General features: G+C 36.0%; 1 protein-coding gene across 1 annotated transcript; it reads right to left on the bottom strand.

Annotated features, from left to right (window-relative positions):
• Window positions 1–1,991: 1,991 nt before the first annotated feature.
• Window positions 1,992–19,940, bottom strand: LOC110690764 (mitochondrial fission protein ELM1-like). The gene is made up of 10 exons (XM_021867658.1): window positions 19,161–19,940; window positions 11,452–11,690; window positions 10,226–10,322; window positions 9,363–9,512; window positions 9,119–9,245; window positions 6,960–7,072; window positions 6,813–6,876; window positions 6,148–6,241; window positions 5,954–6,062; window positions 1,992–2,374 (listed from the first exon to the last, which is right to left on the bottom strand). The coding sequence occupies exons 1-10, from the start codon at window positions 19,341–19,343 to the stop codon at window positions 2,273–2,275; spliced, it is 1,278 nt and encodes a 425-aa protein (XP_021723350.1). The 5' UTR covers window positions 19,344–19,940; the 3' UTR covers window positions 1,992–2,272.
• Between the last annotated feature and the right edge of the window lie 1,156 nt (window positions 19,941–21,096).

Genomic DNA, 21,096 nt, shown 5'->3' with positions numbered 1-21,096 from the left:
CTGCGGGTGGTCTAGGGATTAGAAGATTAAGAGAATGGAATGTTTGTTTTATGGCTTAGTTGGGTTGGACTCTTTTAAATAATCCTTCGAAGCTTTGGGTTAAAATTTTCAATGAAAAATATCTTAAAAATTCAGCCCTTTTTTATTGTGTTCCAAAATCCTCTCATTCACCGATATGGAGGGATATTCTTAAAGGTCGCCATCTTCTTGATTCGGGTATGAAAATTGGGATAGGTACTGGTACTCTCACTTCTCTTTGGTACCATCATTGGGTTAGCACAGCTCCTATTTCTCTTCTTATATCTTGTGCCATTCCTCCTTCTATGGGTCATTGGTTGGTTAGTGACATTATAAAAGATGGTGTTTGGAATTTGGATGATATCAAGCATATGTTACCTGCCTCCCTTATTTCTGAAATTTTAGCTACTCCCATCACTAGAGTAACTAACTTTGATGATTTCATTCATTGGACTTTATCCAAATCGGGTGAGTTTACCATTAAGTCTGCTTATCATTTTCTTATTTCTTCCTCTTATCATCCTTTTCCTTACTTTTCTTCGTGGAAATCTCTTTGGAAAGTGTCTGCCCCCTCAAAATACAGAATGCTTCTTTGGAATGTTGTCCACTCCATACTTCATGTGGCTGAAAAGTTGACGGTTTTTCTGCCTTTTATTTCCCCTATTAGTGCTCGATGTAATATGTATATTGAATCACATCTTCACCTCTTTCGAGATTGCTTCTCTTCTTCTATCTTATGGAAGGATATCTTTGCTAAAATCCATCTCCCATCTAAATTTAACTTTCATAATTTCTTTTCTTTAGATTGGAATGATTGGCTTAATTTTAATTTGGCTTTGGATTGTCATTGGAAAATGACATTTACAATAGCTATGTGGCATATATGGAAGCAAAGAAACACAACGGTTTTTTATCAGAAAATGTTTAATTCTCGAATTGTGTTTAGTCGTTTCATTATAGATTATCAGTGTACTAATCATATAATGCAGGGCAAAGCACAGGTTGTCGAGAATCCAAGCACCTCAGCTGTTCGAAACTCATGGAGTCCACCTCCAAAGGGTCGGGTCAAGCTTAATACGGATGGAGCTTGGACGTCCATTAATGTTGCTGCTGGAGGGGGAGTTGTGCGTAGGGATGATGGCACTTGGATCATGGGTTTTTCTAGCAAATACAATGCCATTACAGCTTTTGCAACTGAGTTGCTAGCAGTTAGGGAAGGAATTGCTATGGTCAAACAACTTAAGGCTAAGGATGTGGAGTCAGAAGTGGATGCTCTCTCCCTTAGTGTGATGCTCAAATCAGCAGGTAACACTCTTCATCATGAGCTAGCAGCGGTGGTGAAAGACATAGAGGAGGATATCAAATTCTTTGATACTTTTGAAATCCTCCATGCGAAAAGGAATAACAGTATTGTTGCCCATGAATTAGCTCAGATTGGTTTGGTTATGAGTGTTGGTCATCGTCTTTATCTCACTTGTCCTGAGCCTATTCTTCCAATATACAACGCAGAGCTTGCTGCTGTGGCTGCTCTGAATGCTGATGAAGATACTGAGGAGGAGTAGTTGGTTGTATGATTATCTTAGTAGTATAGTTTCTGCTGTCATAAACTTTGTTTTAGTTGCTTTCCGATGGGGCACAGTGTGTGTTAGTATTAGGTCCATTGATTTTCACTTTAGTTTATGGCCCTATGTTAATAGCTATTTGTCAGCCCCTAATTTTGTTTTACGGAATGGGGTTTGCTGCTTTGCTTGTAAAACTCTAATTAATTAATATATGTCGTCTATTATGTGTTAAAAAAAAAAGGTACTACTCATTATTGTATTTTAAGATTGTTTACTAGCAAGAAGAAACAATTAATACTCCGTAGTTGTTTTACCAGCCATCTTTGCACAAACACGAATTAAGTGAAGCAACGAAGAGTACAAGCAAAGTCGTACAGACCCGATCACTAGAATAGTAGAATTACCACAAAATAAAGAAAAAAGAACAATTAATACTCATATCACAATACTGTGTAGCATTCAATACAATTTTTTTTTTTTTTTAAAAAAAAGTGTCCCTCTTGTATTTTTACAAGCCGCTAACTTCAGTAAACACTAACCATACAAAAAAAGAATATATTAACATGCCAAAAACCAATACTCCATATGTAATAAATCATCACCTCTGCTTCCATATGTCTGGAATAATTAGACAAATTGTTGAAGAATAGATTGAACTTGAAACAAAGAGCCACAACTGCCTAGGAGCTCCTCTATGCTCGCAAAGTCCATCCACGTTCAGCAAGTGCTTGGTGTATCTTACAGGCAGCGTCAGCAGTGTCGTTGAGTGGAGGATAGCTCCAACTCTCTGTTAACTGAATTTCAAGGATACAAAATCAGATTACTACTATTAGACCTTGCTTGGATTGAACAGAATTTATTAAGGCCATAAAGAACAACTATCTATATCAAGAAAAGTTGTAATTTGGGTAAAAGACTAAATGGGTCACTGCCACAAATAAGAAAATTAGCCTCCAATATCCAAACTATCCATCCTATGTGCAGTCTCAACCCAAGAAAATTAGCCTCCATTATCTAAACTATCCATCCTATGTGCAGTCTCAACCCAAAATCTTTTAACATAATTAAATCACCAAGAAACAACCATCAATTCAGGGTTAATCATATATCTTGAATAATCCCTTCACTGTTTTTTTTTTCCACCCTTTTGCACATAAAAGAAAAAATATTTAAGCACAAAAAAAAAAAAAAAAAAAAAAACCTTTATAGCCCTACCCAACCCACAATTCATTTCACTTAATCCAAGTAAAGAATTCACGTTGGCCAAAAATGAAGCAAATCAAGATTCAAGACCACTTAAAACTTTGTGTACTTAAATAATTAGGATACCTCTTGGTTACACCGTACTCTTATTATTTGATTGTTTCAAGTAGGGGCTTTACTGATGTACTACCTCCGTTAACGGTTATTTGCAACATTTACCAAAATAGGGTGCTACTTATTATTTGCAACAAATCTATTTTTTTCCTAATATAGTAACTTTTTTCTGGTAAAATGACCAGAATACCCTCATTTAAAAATCATTAACACATAATACTACACAAAATTACAAATTATTATAACTCTAATCTAACTTTTAATTATCTAACTTTTCCCCTCAAAAAATCAGATTAATCTCATCTACCCACTATCTCTCTCCTCCATCTTCATCTCTATGTTCATCATCTCTCATCTTTTTCGATCTTCATCTTTTAGTTCACCATCATCATCTTCTCTCATCTGTCATCTTCTTCCCTCTTCATCTCTTATCTTCTTCCCTCTTCATCTTCTTCTGTATTGTCATTTCTTCTCAGATCGTGGTGGATGTTAATGGTTTGTGGGTGGGTTTGGTAGATTAGGTGGTAATTTATGGTTCAGGGGTTGTTTTTGTGGTTTGTGGGTGGGTGTTATTCGCGGATGGTTGTTTCAATTCGTGGGTTGGTGTCAGTAGTGGTGGTTTTGGGCGGTTCGTGGGGGTAGTTTCGTGGATGGGTTTAGTTTTTGGGATTCAGATCTTGTGGTTCTAGGGTGGTTTTCGTAGTTATTGTGTGGTTTCCGTGATTCTTGGGTGGATTTCGGTGGTTTGTGGGTGACTTTCGTCGAGTTGTGGGTGGCGTGGGTGGTGGTTCGTCAGTTCTGGGTGGATTCCGTCAGTTCGTGGGTGGTTGTCGGTGAGTTGTGGGTGATGGTCGGTGAGTTGTGGGTGGCGAGGGTGGTGGTTCGTGGGTTCTGGGTAGCGTGTGGTGGTTATTCTGGGATGTTCTTTTTAAATGGAATTGGTTTTTTTTTTAAATTAAAATGATGTAGTTAATTACATATCCATAACTTTCAATAATCATGTTTAAGAAGTTTTGCCTAGGAGTCCGCGCATGTCCCTTTCGTTGCAAATAATTGTTAACGGAGGTAGTATATAATTTTCATTTTATTAATAGTTATGGGGTTATGAGGCCTTAAGATTCCATAAGTTGTGTTGGCTGAATAGGTGACAATCTTTGTTCATTGATTATTAATTCGGGAAATTTTTCTTTATGTGAACTCTTGTTAAGCTCCGAACTGGTTGTTCACATCAAACTTAGAACTCATTGACGTCTAAAGTTCTAAGACAATCCTTCATTATTCCACCATTGAAATCACTTAAAACCTTTCATCCATTAAAGGATCAGCAAGCTCCATATAAGAAATAAACTTAAAAATAAAAATAAACAAATATATACCATAGGAGGTAGATAAAGAGTGATTCATAGATCATCTTCCAAAAGACCTTAAAAACAAACAAATAAGTAATAATATTGTTTTTTCACCAAATACCCCTGGATTTTAACTTAATTTACCACATACCACCCAACATTTTCACATTCTTCAAATAACCATAAGTTTCCGTTATATTAGTTAATCATTAACAATAATTGTGTAATGTGGCAACATGAAATTGGTTCTTATTTATATAATTATTTAATTAATTAACTTTTAAAAAAAAATATTTAAAAAATTCAGAAAAAAAAATAATAAAAACAAAACAAAAAAAAACCACCCAGCCACTGTTGCCCCCAGGAACCCCACCTCCGGCTAGTCAATGCCTGGCCCGCAACCCGACTAAACGGCACCCAACCCCCCTCTCCCACCGGTGACAACCTTGACCCTAGTCTTCTCCCTTTTCCTCTCCTGGTCGTAGCTCACCTCGAATTCCCTTTCCCTCAGCGCCTTAAACCTAAAAAACCCCTCCCCACCTTACCACCTTAATCGAAAACCCGAACACCACCCCGAAATCCCTTCGCCGTCAGCCCAAACCCTCTCCCACACATCGCCGCCGCCCAATTTGCCGAAAACCACCACCCTGAAACCCTAAAACACCAAAATCGAAATCCTAGATTTTGGTTTTAGGGTATTGGCGTACGTGGTGGTTTAGTGGGGTGGAGATAGGGGAGGATTTTTCGAGGGAAAGATGAGGTTTTTGAAAATTAATTTAATAATTATTTTAAATTAAATGATTTAAAAAGAAACCAATTTTATGTTGCCACATAGCATTATTAGCGTTAATGACTAACAGTGTTAACGTTCGTTAGTCATTAATGACATGTTGCGACATTTTCATAAAATTGAATAGTGTATGGTGAATTTGAAAAATGTTGGTGTTTGGTAAATTAAATTAAAACCCAAGGATATTTTATGAAAATCCGATAAAAATATTAACTCGTACTAATTACGAGTATAAAATTGTAAAATTCCAAATCTTTTAATAAATTTTGTTTCTTTGTTAATCTTCTAATAAAATTTTGTTTTTTGCTAGTTGAAAATACATTTGTCACCATTAAACATGTTGAAAGGGGAAAAGAAATTATGTGCAAAAGATGTCGACAATCCCAATTATTTTAAATTTTTATTTCTTGTGTTGTACTTCCACATTTTTCTCAAATGATGCATCATAGAGAACTAGCACACAACCCAATAAGAAGAAAAGAGAGTGAAGTGATTTACATATTTGCCATTAGTCCCACTTATTTTGAGGACAAGGTAGTAATAAACTGATTTCTCACATAAAACCTTTCTAAGAAAAAAAAGTGATGCATCTATTGTGAACATCCCAAAAAAGAATATAATAAGACACAGGGGAAGTTTTGCATGTCTCTTTTTTCATCTCCCTTGTTTCTTTTGTTATTGGTACAGCAATATTGGACTAATCTCTTAATATCTTATCCACTTCCTCTTTTTTCTTTTGTTATTTTCATATCATTAATTTGCAACTTCATCATCTAGGTCATAAATCCTATCTAAAATTAGCAAAGTATAGCTCAAAAATATTTTAAGTTACCAAAATAATGAATAATCAATAGAAGTAAAGGAAATTTGGCAAAATATAGTATTAAATATTGCTCTGAGCATTAAAGCAAACTTACATCCTCGGAACCAGTAAAGGGCCTAACAAGGCCTCTCTCCTTGAGAGTATTGTGGAAGTCTGCAAATTTCCACTTACAACGCTCAGATCCAATCACATAAACAGGCTTCCTGTAAACCACAATTTCTTCTCTCAGCCTGAACATTGGATAGCATGCCAAAAAATAATTTTTAAAAGAGAGAGAAAGAAACTTACCCGGTGCTGCAAGCCTCACTCAGCATACTGATTGAGTCTGCAGTGATGACAAAAGCATCGGCCCAAGCTAGATGCCCTAGATGTGGATTTGGCTCTGAAAAACAGGTGAAAAGGAAAAATGAAATCGAGCACAACAACTATGTTTGTTAGGTTACTGAAGTTGAATAATCACAGCATCTATGGTAACTCAAAAAGTTGAGGAAATAAGGATAAAGCTGAATAGATACAAAGGTACCCAAAATAAAAGACAGAAGGATTTCCTTCCCATAAACTTGCCTTTACATCAAATTACAATTCAATCCCTTTGTTTTTTTTTTTTTTTATCCCTTCTTTTTTTTTCAAGTGCCCACGCAGAGTTTTAGGACCCATATATGATTTGGATAAAATATTTACAAGTGGGGTTTATTGGAGGATTAAACGTCGTGAGAAAATGACAGTGAGTTAATAGTTTATTCAAAATACGTAGTATATAAGATGTGAGTGGAGAGAAATAATAAACAATGTAGGAGAGGAGACATTGCACGATCGCTTTAATAAATATTTGAAAGTTTGAAACTTCTACGGAGTATATATTTACTTGTCCACATATTTCCACAGTATAATGATTTCCAAAGTCCAAACACACTGTTATAATCACCACCTTGAGATGAGGATGAATAGATTACCTTCACCATCCCATATGTAAACTTTAGGATGATCTCCAAATTCTTTCAATATGATCTTGGAAACCTTTACGAGACACCATATATTGTGAGAAATTTAAAAATGAAGTAGCACAAAAGAGTTTTGAATGAGAGAGTGAACAGACATACCTTCTCTGGGGTCCTTCTTGAAAAAGATATTCTTATGGTACCACAGCTCAAAAGAATATTCTGTAAGTATACTATCAGTTGTCTCGCAAGATCAGCACCATATCGACAATGGCCTAAAATAAGAATACATTGCAAGTCAAAGAACACATTACCTACCAAATGAAGCAGAAGTCAAAAGGCATAGAGCAAAAGAAAAAATAAGCACCAGTTTTTGAATATAAATGAACCCAACCAAAATGAACTCTCCTCCCCCAAATACGATTATATCATGGTCCTGAATAACCAAATAGGTTATAAATAAAGAACATATAGTTCATACAGTTCAAAATTTTTTAGCATAAAATCATAATATGAACATATAGTTCTTTTTTTGCTTCACAAAACTGAAAGGCCCTTTTTTTAGTGGTGTATTAGCTGCATGTATCAGCTATTTACATAGATATGTATAGTAAATACTACCTCTGCTCCTACTTGTTATTTTGTACGCAATGTAACCGTTTTAAGTTATCTTGTAACTAAAATGTGTACTTGATTGTTAAAGCTATATGTTCATCTAGGGCCGTCTCTGGCCCACACTTTTGCCTCCTCCCAATAAAACACCAAAAACCTCACTATAATTATTCTTTTTTTTTTTTTCTAAATAAAAACAAGGGAAAGGTGTAAGATGGCCACAGTACGGGTTTAACAAAACCCAAAAGGGTGAAATCAAATAGTCTTATAATTGGTATGAAAACTAAGGGGAGATAACTTGGTATAGGATACAGGGACTTAGCCATACATTTTCGATTTAAAAAATAAATAATTAAAATTAGCATACTTGGAATTCAAATTCAAATCCAAGTTACATTAATCAAACATGGAAATGAAACTCCTAATGGTTTAAGATTTGAAGATCTCATACTTGCAACGAAAATTTCCAAGATATGGGCCTCTTTATAAATGACACAACTCGTAAAAAGATGGAAATTAGGAGTTTAGAACTCAACCAAAATAGGTCATTACTCAATAACTAATAACTAAAGATTTCAGCATTAGGAATAAGACAACATTTTAAAACAGGCATCCGTTAAAGGCAAGTTATATAAAAAAATATACACAAAATAATAAACGAAACAAATGGAAATAAGGTCTGGCTCTGGAATGCTTTTTGTCCTTGAAGAATCTGTGAGTATAGAATTGTGTGGTCCAGGGGTTTCTATATTTCTCGAAATTTGTTTCATGTATTAAGTAGTCAGCACAACTCCAACTAGTATGATTTGTATGAACTCAAGATTAATACCAGAAATAAAGACATTACAGCACATTTGATATTTCCATGCAACATTAATATCATGGCAAACACCCATGAGCCAATGATGAGATGGCAGGATGAAATTCCGGTTCATCCAGCAGCCTTAAATTGGCAGGGGCAATGGCAGCCAACTACTAGTGGTGACTGGCAATACACCAAAACGAAGCCCCTGTTCAGTTTGCATTCTTTGCAATTATATGGAAAACATATGTAAGCTACCAATCAAGTCCAAAGATTTAGAATTTTCGAAAGAAAAAGATCCCTACATCTGAAGTTTTTCCCACAAAACAGCAATTTTCTGTCCAGAAAAGTACCACAAAACAGCAATTTTCTGTCCAGAAAAGTAGTCAAATATTTGAATTGACATACATGAGTTGGATCTTTTTGCCAGGTGCCATCAGATCAACATGAAACAATGAGTCAAGAAGTTTGGAAGCTGAGTCAGTCTTACAGGTTGAATAAAGGAGAATAGAGCACAAGCATCCAAGACTTAAGCTACAATAAAGAGCTTAGGCAATAATAATTTTGTACTTCAATGCACTCCTACCAAAGTACCAAACTAATTTTCTTTAATGGACAACCTCTAACCACTGCTCACTTGAATTATTGCCTCCATTTTCCTTTGCTATCATACTTACCATATTTGACTAAGGAAGTTTCCTATAATCAGCAATATGACTGATAACCCGTTCTCTTCAACAGATCTAAAACTTATTCTTATCTGCAACTATTTTGAATATAATAGAGCTTGTTTGTGAGTCTCAACTTAAATGAATCTTATTAAGCTTTTCAGAGAAAAGTAAATGGGATGGAGAGAACAGACATTAGAGAGCAAAAAAGGCTACAAAGAGAATGATGAGTAATTTACTTGTGGGGCCCCCAATATTGACAACAAGCAATGGCCTAGACAGAGAAGCAAACTCATCATGCCATGTTTTCGCTGCACTTCGTAGGGCAGCAGAATCAATTTGATGCAAACCACCAACAGTGAGGACCTGAACTCAAGATTCAAAGATCAATAAATATGAATCACCAAAAGGTTTGCGTATTCAAAATATCAAGAAAAAGCAAATTAACGGAGAACACCAGGGAAATCCAGCCTAGGAACATACCACATTCCTACCAGGTGGTTCACGTGGAGTAATCCATGGTCGGAGAAACTGAGGGATCTGCTCTTGTGCTTCAGGAGTTAAGGGATAGTAATCATGGCGAGGTGTAATAACCATGTCAAATCTATCTAAACGTGTTCTTGGATGTTGAATCTGCAGTCCCAAAGAGAAGTATGATGTCCATGCCTTATTAGAACACTTATTTAGTTATTTAAGGAAAAAATCAAGTGTGACATGATCATTGTTTCCAAAGCAAACTAGCAAATTCATCAGCCATTAGATAGAAAATGTATCAAACAGTAGTTTGAATATTCAAAGAGGGAAATCTACAAAAGTCAAATGATTTACCTCAATATTTGAAAGTTTTTAACCGTTTCCGTTTTCATCGTTTTAGAATTGGCAAACCCCTTTAACTAAGTTAACCCTCTTACCCCACAATATTTACACCTTTTTGTTCACTCTCTCTTACTTTATCCATTTATTAAATTCAACTACCTTTTTCATTCTCTCTCAATCTTACTTCATCCACGTACCTTTTTCTTACACCCACTCACCACATCAACACTATCTCCATTCTCCAATTGCCTTACTTTATGTGCAAACAAAGTATTAACAACTTTCAGAAAAGGAGGTAGCACCATGCAAGCATGCTTACAGGTCATTTAAGTCATTAATTCTATATACTAGTCATTATAAGTCCATACAATATAAAGCAATTACATGAGATGTACAAAATCCCGATCCCAAAGTATGCAAATTAATTTTCCCCATTGATCATCTTAATTTATTTATGTTGAAGAAAACAGACCAAAATTCACAAGAAAGTCACTAAGTTGGAAGGCAGAGAGGAAACACCAACAACAAACCTGTACAACAAACACATAATCAGATGCCAGCTGTCTGACGGAGCTAGAAACAGATATTGTGTCCCTTCCAGACGCAATCACCAATAAAGGGCCATCCCTGCAAAAAAATATATTCCACATTAGGCATGGAAAAATATAGCAATTCAACAATTTCTAATGCTACTAAGTGAGCAATAGTTCTAAACACAAAGATGCCTTCGAAAATGTACTACCATTAAAAAGAAAAGGCCAGCATAGCAAGAATTGGAGATGATGTCTATGTTAACAAAGATCAGCAATACAAAAAGATGTAGTCAGAAGCACATAAGAAGACACGCTGTTTGATATAGATCACTAGTCCAAAATGCTACCCAGCATATACAAAAAGATCAAGTAAGCTGCATTTTCCATTGCCTTCCCATAGAAGAAAAAAAATTTACTCTTTTGATATCAGTGACTACAGTTCCATGAACTTCAGCATTTCCTTTCTGTCTGAAAATGACCTAGCTAGGAAAGTTAGGCCTACACGTTAATTATTTACAGTTTCTGTATCCAGTCCTGCAAGAAATCTTGAGATTTTTCCCTGTATCTCCTAAACTCTTTCATCCCCACCCCCCCCCCCTCCCCCACCAAATCCCTCTGTCATATGGGTTGTGGGACAAATTTTTAAGCCATTTGATTGTAAAGTGGGCAATAAACTGTAATTTCAGCAGCTGGTTTTCATTGGTTCAATCACGCATCTCTTATCTAGCTTGGACCAAGACAATACAGTAAAAAAGTTGTTGAAGGCACACCAAATCCAAATTATGATTATGCTTCACAGACATCATTTCCTTCAAGCTCTACTTAATGTTCACAGCCATGCAGGTAAGCACTAAAAACAACAATAGTTTACTCAATACTTCCTCCATATTTTTATTTTTTAAAAGAGCAAAAATTTCCATAAACAGCTTTTTTTTGTTAAGTGAAACAATTCCAAAAATAGAAATCCTCTATACTTTTTTTAAATATATCTCTCTTCACTCACACTTTTACATTTTTATTTATTACTCTTTCTCTCACATTATTTACTTTTAAATAAATTATTCACTCACTATCTCCTTTTTATAATTTTTAATTCCCCAACAAACCCCACTTAGATATTATTCAAAGTTCTAACAAAGTCAAATAAAATGCTTAAAACTATGTGCAAGTCAATTGTTGCACTTACAAAAATAGGAGTATGATTAAGAGGAACAAGAGTATACTTTTCAAAAGTTTTATGGGCCATGCTCACTATCTGCTTCACATCAGCTTCCAAAACAGATGATAAGCCAACACTGCTAAAGGTATTTGAAGAAAGGGAAATAGATTTCTTCTCTCTTGACAGAAACCAAACATGTGAATAAACACACATTTGTCTAATGATGTAATCCAATTTCTTATGGAGCGAAACAGGAAGCCAATGAAGCCACTCGTTGATTCCTCCTCTGGGCCTTGTAACACGCTGCATAATAAAGAACATAGAGTTAATTTCACCATTCTACGCAAACATGATAATACAACAGCTGTAGACTGCAGCATATGTTCAATTTAATCTGCATGTGATGGCAATTTACTCCAAATCCGATTAAAGTCTGACCTGATCAGAAGATTTGATCAGATCCTAGATAAGCAAATCTAAATATGATTAGAAGGAAGGCCGGATTTGGCCCTAAGAAAACTGAAAAGCCCAACCAACCTCCAAGTCTAATCCAAAAACTAATTAGTTCCAGTAACTACCATATGTTTTCTTCTCTGTAGAATTGCCTTTATGTTTAAACTTTACAATCTAACCATTCCTCACCCCTCTCTAGTATATAAATGTTGTCAGAACCCAAAGTTTCATATCCCTCCATAATTGGTGAAGTGAATGCTGGGTGGATGATGCATAGGGTCAACATACCAAGCAACATAAAACCCAATGACTTGAGCCATTTCCTTCAATATATATCAAAACACATTGATGCACCCAAATTAGTAAGCACCGATGGACCTGACGTCTAAAGGTCCTGGAGTCCTGAACAAAGCAACCTGGGTTTCTTTTCTTTCTTTACTGACCTTATTTATGTAAAACATGTATTATCTCTGTTTCCAAAAGTTCTCAACATTTACTACTTACACAAAAATTAGTAAATGTGAGGTAAGGAAAAATGCGGACAAAGTAAGGGAGGGATGTGTGTAAGGAAAAGGTGTTCTAAGGAAGAGAAAATGGGTGGGAGGTGTAAATATTGTGAGGTAAGAGGGGTAATGTAGTAAAATAGTTTTGCCAGAATGGAATAAAGTGAGAGTGTTGAGAGCTTAAGAACTTATAGAAAAATGACAACTATAAAGTGTTAAGAGCTTTCATAAATGAAGGTAGTAGACAAGTTTATGACTTTAAAAGTTTAGTATGCATTTTATTTGAATATCCAAGAGATATTTAGATTCAGTTATTTTCCTTTCTACATTCTTTTGGAAATTCACGTGATATATAGATTTATATCAAGAGAGGAACAAGAATCTAGTCATGTTTGGAGGAGATAAGAGTTTAACCCCCTAACAAACTTGGATTCAAGCATAAGAAGACAAAGTCGGAGTGGAATCAAGGGTTCGAGTGTTTTAGTATTGACCGGGTCGAATTTGGATCCAGCAAGATACAACCCAAGTCCAACATGTTGCCTTTGATAACATCAATATCCGAAAATTATGTTTATCACAAAAGATTGTCAAGAAAACTAATACTTCCTCCATTCCTTTTAACTAACCTGTTTCCTTTATTACGCTTGCCGATGCACAATTTTAACCGTCAATAAATTTAATCCTCTACAAGTAAAAATTATAAAAGTTATATATTTTGATAGTACTTATTGAGATGATTTTAATAAGATCCCACATGATATGTTTTCCCTTACATATAATTCACAAACGACGGTCAAAGGAGGGATGGTTAATAATGTAAAAGTGAGCGGGTCAAGTAAAAAAGAACAAAGGAAGTAGTTTAAAACATAAAAATGGATCACTATAGCATTAGCATACTCATAAATAGCTGAAACTGCTAGCAAATTATAGAGAATGATATCATGAGAACAGGATATTGATCCTAGTTCTAGAAATGCTATATAATGAACCTGCCAAACCAGTGATTGTGCATTATGAAACTGCATTCCAACTTTCCAAGCAATAATGGCAGAGTACAACACTTCAGTTGAGCTACTTCAAAGAAGATAGCAAGAATTCACTTTACAAGAAGTGAGTCAAGTGACTTGCCAATTTTCCATCACTTCGGCAACCATCAGTTTTATTTCTTTTAATCCCCAACTAATTTTCCAGCCATGTGAGGAGATCAATAGAGAAGTCACTGTTATTTCCTACAAAATCTTATTATTGTGATATAAGAAAGAAAACATATATAGAATGTGGCCTTTCAAAATCCTGCAATCAAAAGCTCAGATCTTAAAATAATGATCAAGTTCTCACAACTGGAATAGATTGGAAATCATCATCCCTTGTTGGCCTTATACAATAATTGAGATCATGGAGGGATATATATTACATAGAGATAGGATTGTGAATAGAATGTGGCCCTTCAAAATCCCACGGTTAAAAAGTTCAAATCTAAATAAAATGATGAAGTACTCGCAACTGTAGTAGACTGTAAGTTTCAACCCTTGTTGCCCTTTTACAACAATTAAGATCATAGGGGAGTTGAAAGGTTCAGGCACTTCATGACATAGTCCATTATAGTAAACAAATTTAAGCACGTTATGATTTGATGCAGTGTAGATATGCCAGCAAGGCAGCACTCTATAACCTAGGATATCATGGGTGTTAATTTGGTCCCCCATGTGTATCTCATCTATAACTAGAAAAACAACCTTCGTGAACAAAAAGAATCCATCTTTGTGCGTGAACATTTCTAGGGTAGGGGTGAAAGTAGTTTGGATAAAAACCGAAAACCGAACCAAACCGAACCGAATAAGCAATTCGGTTCGGTTTTGTTCGGTTTTCGGTTTGGATCGGTTTGAGAAAATGAAAACCGAATTATATCGGTTTGGATTCGGTTTTGGGATTTTAAAAACCGAAAACCGAACACCGAACCGAAATAAGCCCCATTTCTCAGCCCATTTTCCTACGTATATATACTCAAACCCTAAATTTATAAGCCCATTTCTCAGAATCTCAGCCGTTTCCCTCACTAAAAGTAAAACCCTAGATTTTCCCTCATCTCTCCCTCTCACCACCTCACTCAGTCACTCCGTTCGTCCACCACCACCAATCCACCACCTCACTACTTCCTGCTTTCCTACTTACCACCTGTGGCTGTGTTCCGTTCGAGTGTTCCAACGCCGGCCGCCGCTGACCACCTGTTCGAGTGTTCCGGTATGGCGGTATGCTTTAATTTCAATATTTCATATTTCACTTCTCTTTCGTTTCTGATCTCTTTCCCTCACTAAAACCCTAGATTTTCCCTCATCTCTCCCTCTCACCACCTGTGTTCCGTTCGAGTGTTCCAACGCCGGCCGCCGCTGACCACCTGTTCGAGTGTTCCGGTATGCTTTAATTTCAATATTTCATATTTCACTTCTCTTTTCCTGCTCGAATTGCATGTTTTCTTTGTTATTTTGAATTTCAGATTTCACTTGCACTTCTCTTTTCCTGCTCGAATTGCATGTTTGTTATTTTTGAATTTCAGATTTCACTTGCACTTCTCTTTTCCTGCTCGAATTGCATGTTTTCTTTGTTATTTTCGAACTGGTGATAGATTGTTTTCTTTGAATAGTTATTATGCTCGAATTGTATTATGCTCGAATTGATGATATTCCTTCAGAGTTCAGAATATATGTTGTTCTATTATAGTATTATGCTCGAATTGCATGTTTTCTTTGTCATTTTCGAACTGGTGATAGATTGTTTTCTTTGAATAGTTATTATGCTCGAATTGTATTATGCTCGAATTGATGATATTCCTTCAGAGTTCAGAATATATGTTGTTCTATTATAGTATTATGCTCGAATTGCATGTTTTCTTTGTTATTTTCGAACTGGTGATAGATTGTTTTCTTTGAATAGTTATTATGCTCGAATTGTATTATGCTCGAAATTGTATTATGCTCGAATTGTATTATGCTCGAACTGGTGATAGATTGATTGTTTTTCATAGATTTGCATAAAAATTGTTGGTTATTGAGTGAGTTCTTTTTTCTGTTTTAAATCAGATTATCAGAATGTCCACAAATATGGATAATGTTGAAGGGAATGTCCCTATTGAGGAGCATGAATCTGACAATGAAAAATCCAAACCCAAGAGGAAGAGAATGAAGGATCGTTCCGAGGTTTGGGAGCACTTTATCAAGGAAGAAACACACACTGGAATGGAAGCACGTTGCAAGTACTGTGGTATGAGATACAAGTGTGGTACAAAGAGAAATGGCACTAGTCCATTGTGGGCTCATATAAATAGATGTCGTAAGTACCCCTATAATACTCCTAAAGAATCAAAACAAAGTTTGTTGTCTTTCAAAAGCAATAAAATTGAAAGTGGTTGTACTAGTGGATTGTCTTATGTGAAATATGATCCAACTGTAATTAGAAAAGCTTTATCTGAGATGGTTATAGTTGATGAATTGCCTTTTAAGTTTGTTGAGGGAGTAGGCTTTAAAAAATTTTGTAATGTAATGGAGCCTAGATTTCATGTCCCTTCCAGAATTACTGTGGCTAAAGATTGTTATGAAACTTTTTTAACTCAAAAAAGAAAGCTGAAATTGGTATTAAAAAATTGTAACTCAAGGGTTTCATTAACAACCGATACATGGACATCTATTCAGCAAATTAATTACATGTGCTTGACTGTTCACTTTGTTGATAATGACTGGAATTTGCAAAAACGTATTCTGAATTTTTGTCCTATATCAAGTCATAAGGGGGAGGAAATTGGGAAAGAAATTGAGAAATGTTTGCTTGATTGGGAACTTGAGAAAGTATTTTGCATAACTGTTGATAATGCTAGCTCAAATGATACCGCAATAGGATATATGAGAAGGAAAATAAATGGTTGGAAAGCTGGGGTTCTTAAGGGTCGGTTCCTTCATATGCGTTGTGTTGCTCATATTGTGAATTTGGTTGTGTCTGATGGCTTGAAAATTGTTAATGAGTCTATTACTCGTGTGAGACAAGCTGTAAGATTCATCAAACAATCCCCTTCTAGGTTGGTAAGGTTTAAAAAATGTGTTGTGGAAGAAAAAATCAACTCTAAAAAGTTGTTGTGCCTTGATGTGCCTACTAGGTGGAATTCCACCTTTTTAATGTTGGATGCTGCTTTGGTGTTTGAGTATGCTTTTGAGAGGTACTCTGAGGAGGACCCTCATTATGTGATTGAGTTAAATGAGAGGGAGGGGAAGGGCTGCCCTACTTCTGAGGATTGGGAAACAGTCAGAAGGTTTTCTGAATTTTTACAAGTCTTTTATGATCTTACGTTGCGTGTCTCTGGGTCTTTGCATGTGACTTCCAATTTATTTTTCCATGAATTGGTGAGTGTTGCTGTCCTTTTGAAAGATTTGATGACAAATGATGATGTGGAGATGTGTCTTATGGCTACTAAAATGAAGGAGAAATATGACAAATATTGGGGTGATCCGGAGAAAATAAACATGCTGATTTTTATTGCTGTTGTGCTTGATCCTCGTTATAAGTTAGATTATGTTGAGTGGATGTTAATTGAAATTTATGATTCTAAGCATGCATTTGTTTTGGTGAATAATTTGAAAGAGTCTTTGAATGCATTGTATGAGGAGTATCGTGGTTCTTCTGGTGATGTGATTAGGGAGGAAGTGTCCTCAAGTATGGACAGTTCCCAATTTTCTCCCAAACAAAAGAAGCTTCAGGTATTGAAAAGTAAGTATAAGAAACATAAGTGTGAGAAAGATGGAGAAGCAAAAATTGAGTTAGACAAATATTTAGAAGAGGAAACGGAGGAGGAATGTGAAAATTTTGATATTTTGGGGTGGTGGAAGTTTAATAGTGCTAGGTTTCCAACAATTGGAAGAATGGCCCGTGATATACTTGCTGTCTCTATCTCAACAGTAGCCTCTGAGAGTGCATTCAGCACTGGTGGTAGGGTTCTAGACCCATTTAGGAGCTCCTTAACTCCAAGGGTCGTTGAAGGACTTGTTTGTGCTCAAAATTGGCTACGTTCTTCTCCCTTTCCTAATATAGAAGAGTGTTTACAAGAAGTTGAAGATCTTGAAGAAGGTAACATAAAACAACAATTATCATGTTATTTTTTTTCATTATTTCATATATATTATGTAACTTGTTTATTTTTTTTTAATGTTATTAGACTTGAGGAATATGACAATTGGTGGTCAAAACCCGGACTTGGTTGAGCTTGATTGAGAGTTAGCTGCCAAGAATGAAGCTGCCCTATTGATTGAAGACTTGAAGTTTCTGCCAAGAGCCTAAGAATGAAGCTGCCCTGTTGGTTGAACTAGTTCATTTGTGGACTGTTTGTCTGTTTTATTATCAATTCATCATGTGGACTGTTTTGATAGTTTTAAGACTTGTTAAGTTCTTATGTCTCAATGTGGACAATGTGTAAGTGTATTTAATTACTATGGTCTATGGCAGTATGGCTGGACAATTTAGTTACTATGGCAGTATGGCATATGGTTGTGACTTGTGAAAGTTGTATGTTAAAATTTATGCTTTAATTTTGTTCAGGAACAGGTACAAAATTTAGGCCTTAAAAGGCCCAAAATTATATGCCCAATAAAAAGCCCAGATTTTAAGGCCTAATACAGCAGCCCATAAAAATTCGGTTTGGATTGGATTTAATTCTCAAAACCGAATTATTTCGGTTTGGATTGGATTTAATTCTCAAAACCGAATTATTTCGGTTTGGATTGGATTGGATTGAATCCAAATTCGGTTTGGATTCGGTTTCAAAAATCCGAAACCGAAATAATTCGGTTTGGATTCGGTTTGGGGTGTAATCCAAACCGAATACCGAACTTTCACCCCTATTCTAGGGTGATATTAACAATCTCAAACAAAGAAAGGAAAACAAATTTATCACCCTCGTTCAATGGCTTTAACAGGTTCATGCCTTCAACCCAAAAACGAATATGTTATAGGAGGTCCCAAAAAAAGTAATTTAAATGAGCATTGAGCAGCGAACCCAGAGCTTTAACCATTTTGAATTAAACATGGGTCCTGAAGTCATTAGTTCACATTTGGAGGTTCTACGGTAGCCAAAGATGCAGATATTAGTCCATGGCAGAGTCTAAAGGCAGCGAGTATAAGTAATCCTACATATCTACATGTAACAAGCCAAGAAGAAGCACAACTCCCCTGAATAACAAAAGAACCATAACAAGAAAGCCAACCATCATCGTATTGCCAATAAAAGGGAGGGAAAGGAAGAATAATTCCAAGTCTCCAAGGTAGCCAAGGTTCGTTTAGGTATGAAAAGGAAATGTAATCACTAGTCCTTGTGAGATCATTGTACGTGAACTAGTGTAATAGTATTAGTTCATGTATTTGTCATTTAAACCAGCAATGATTGGCACACATACAGAGCATCAGATGACTAAGAGGTCCAAGACATATTAGATATACAGGTATCCTCAAAATACAAGAATAATTATTTGGCATCGTCTTTTTCCTTCTCACACACTCATGCATCAGCTCACTGATAGGTCTCTAGCATTTATATTTCAGTTGGTGATGATGGAAAGCCTAGCCTTAGTTACAAACTACAAGAGAATGAGTAGACTAATAGATGACTCCATGCCTCAAACCCTTCAATCAAGCATAATTAGATACTAAATGATGGAAATGGAAATTAAGAAAAGCTGTGATTGATGATTCACAAAGACCAATAATAACAATAATAACAAAAGTCGCCAGTTAAATAAAAGAAACTGATCCCATAAATTTCCACCAGATATAATAAACTTACATAGAAGAGGTGTTTGTCGGAGAGCCCAAGAGCACGAACCAAGCCAACACACTGGTTTTCTGCACCTGGGAATCCGTTGCCGATAATGACGGCACGTCGAATTACACCAAAAACACCTCCTTCGAAGATCTCTGGCATGCCCCTGGGACTAGTGGGAGGTTCAGGAAGCCTAATTGGCCTCATTTCAGCAAACCGATGATTATAAATTGAGCGATTGGATGCAAATATTCAAGTTGATTCCAATTCTACAGCAGATTCATAGATGGTTGAAGCAATTGAAGGGTTTTGCACCCGGTATTTCTTGTTGGAGAATAAATTGGCGTGAATTCAAAGTTAAATCTGCTAAATCGAAGCTTTAATCGTTTCTGGTATATGGCGATTTGAGAATTTTCGATTATTAGGGAAAATATATGAGGGGAGGGTTGGAAAGAAAGAGAGACCTGGTGAACCTTGCGATAGTTTTCTTTCATTATAGACAGTATGCAATATTATGCTACTTTTAACAACTTTGTTGGCGAATTTACATTAGAGACGAGAACATTTTTTTTTTTATTTTTTTTATTTTTTTTTGTTTTGTTTTTTTCGGGTAATTGTTTTATGTCCGGAAAATTTTGTTTAGATTTACTTGAATGAATTTTTTAAAACCTCTCGGACATAATTTTGTTTAGAATTACCTTAAAGATAACAATTACTTTTTTATTTTTTTTATTATTTTTTTTTTTTAGTTTTGATAGAAATATCCATTAACATTTTTTTGTCCAAAATAACGTTAATAGAGCCCACTTTTTTCAATTTTTCCACTTAATTAACTCCTCTAATTTCCTTCTCTCTCCTTCCTACTTAACTTAAGTGGGAAAAGTGAAAAAGTAAAGGTAATTAGGGAGTTAATTAGGTGGAAAAAGTGAAAAAGTGGGTCCAATAACGTCTTAATTGGACGGAAAACTTTAATGGGTAGTCATATCCAAACGTTAACGTGTTGTAACTTCTGGATAGTTCTAAACAAATAAAAAAAAATGAGTAGTTGTTCACAAATGATCTTATCTTTAGGGTAGCTCTAGACAAAATTATGTTCATAAGGTTTTAAAAAAGGAAAAATTGCCCGGAATAATCCACCTTTGAGTCGTCCGCTAAAAACAATCCCACCTTTGGATGATTTTTTAATAACCCGACCTTTAATAACAATCTTCTTTAAATGGTCTCAGGTGACTTGTAACCGGTTGAGTAGGTTTTTTTAAGAGTTTAATTTACACTTGTCGTCACTTGATTAGTTAAAAATAAAAAATAAAAAGAGAAAAATTAATTAAAAGGAAAAAAAAAACACCACCACCAACTACCTTAGCCACGCCACTTCAGCCACCACCACCACCCAAACCCAAACCCAAACCCAAAACCTGGAACTACCATCTCAGACAAACCTGAAACCAACACCACCTACCGCAACGACCAAAATCCCACCCCAGCCAACCCAACCTCAAACCACCTTCGAAAAATCGATTCCCCATAAACCAAGACCATTCGAAAACCACCAAACCAAATCTCAAGAAACAGTTGGGGAGTTCAATGCTGGCGGAATCGGGGGCAGAGGAGGTCAGAGAAGCCGAAATCAGAGGATGAAAGAGGTCGGCGCGGCTAGAATTGTGGGATGTGGGAGGTTGGCGAGGCCGGAATCGGGGGATGGGGGAGATCAGCTAGTCTAGAAACGGGGGTAGGGGTGATCAGAGAGACCGACATCGGAGGACAAGGGAGGTCGGCTCGGCCAGATTAGAGGGACATGGGAGGTCGGCACAGCCGGTGGTGCGGTGGCAGGGGTGGTCGGCGCGGCAGGGTTGGTAGTTTGGCTGGTGGGTGGTTTTTAAATTTAATTAATTGATTTTATTTTAACTTTTTTTTTCTTTTAATTTTCTTAAGTTTTTCAGACCAATTAGGTGCTGACACA

Source organism: Chenopodium quinoa, unplaced genomic scaffold (genome assembly GCF_001683475.1).
Source record: "Chenopodium quinoa cultivar QQ74 unplaced genomic scaffold, ASM168347v1, whole genome shotgun sequence".
Classification (NCBI taxonomy): Eukaryota; Viridiplantae; Streptophyta; class Magnoliopsida; order Caryophyllales; family Amaranthaceae; genus Chenopodium; species Chenopodium quinoa.
This window is presented reverse-complemented; position numbering and strand designations above follow the sequence as displayed.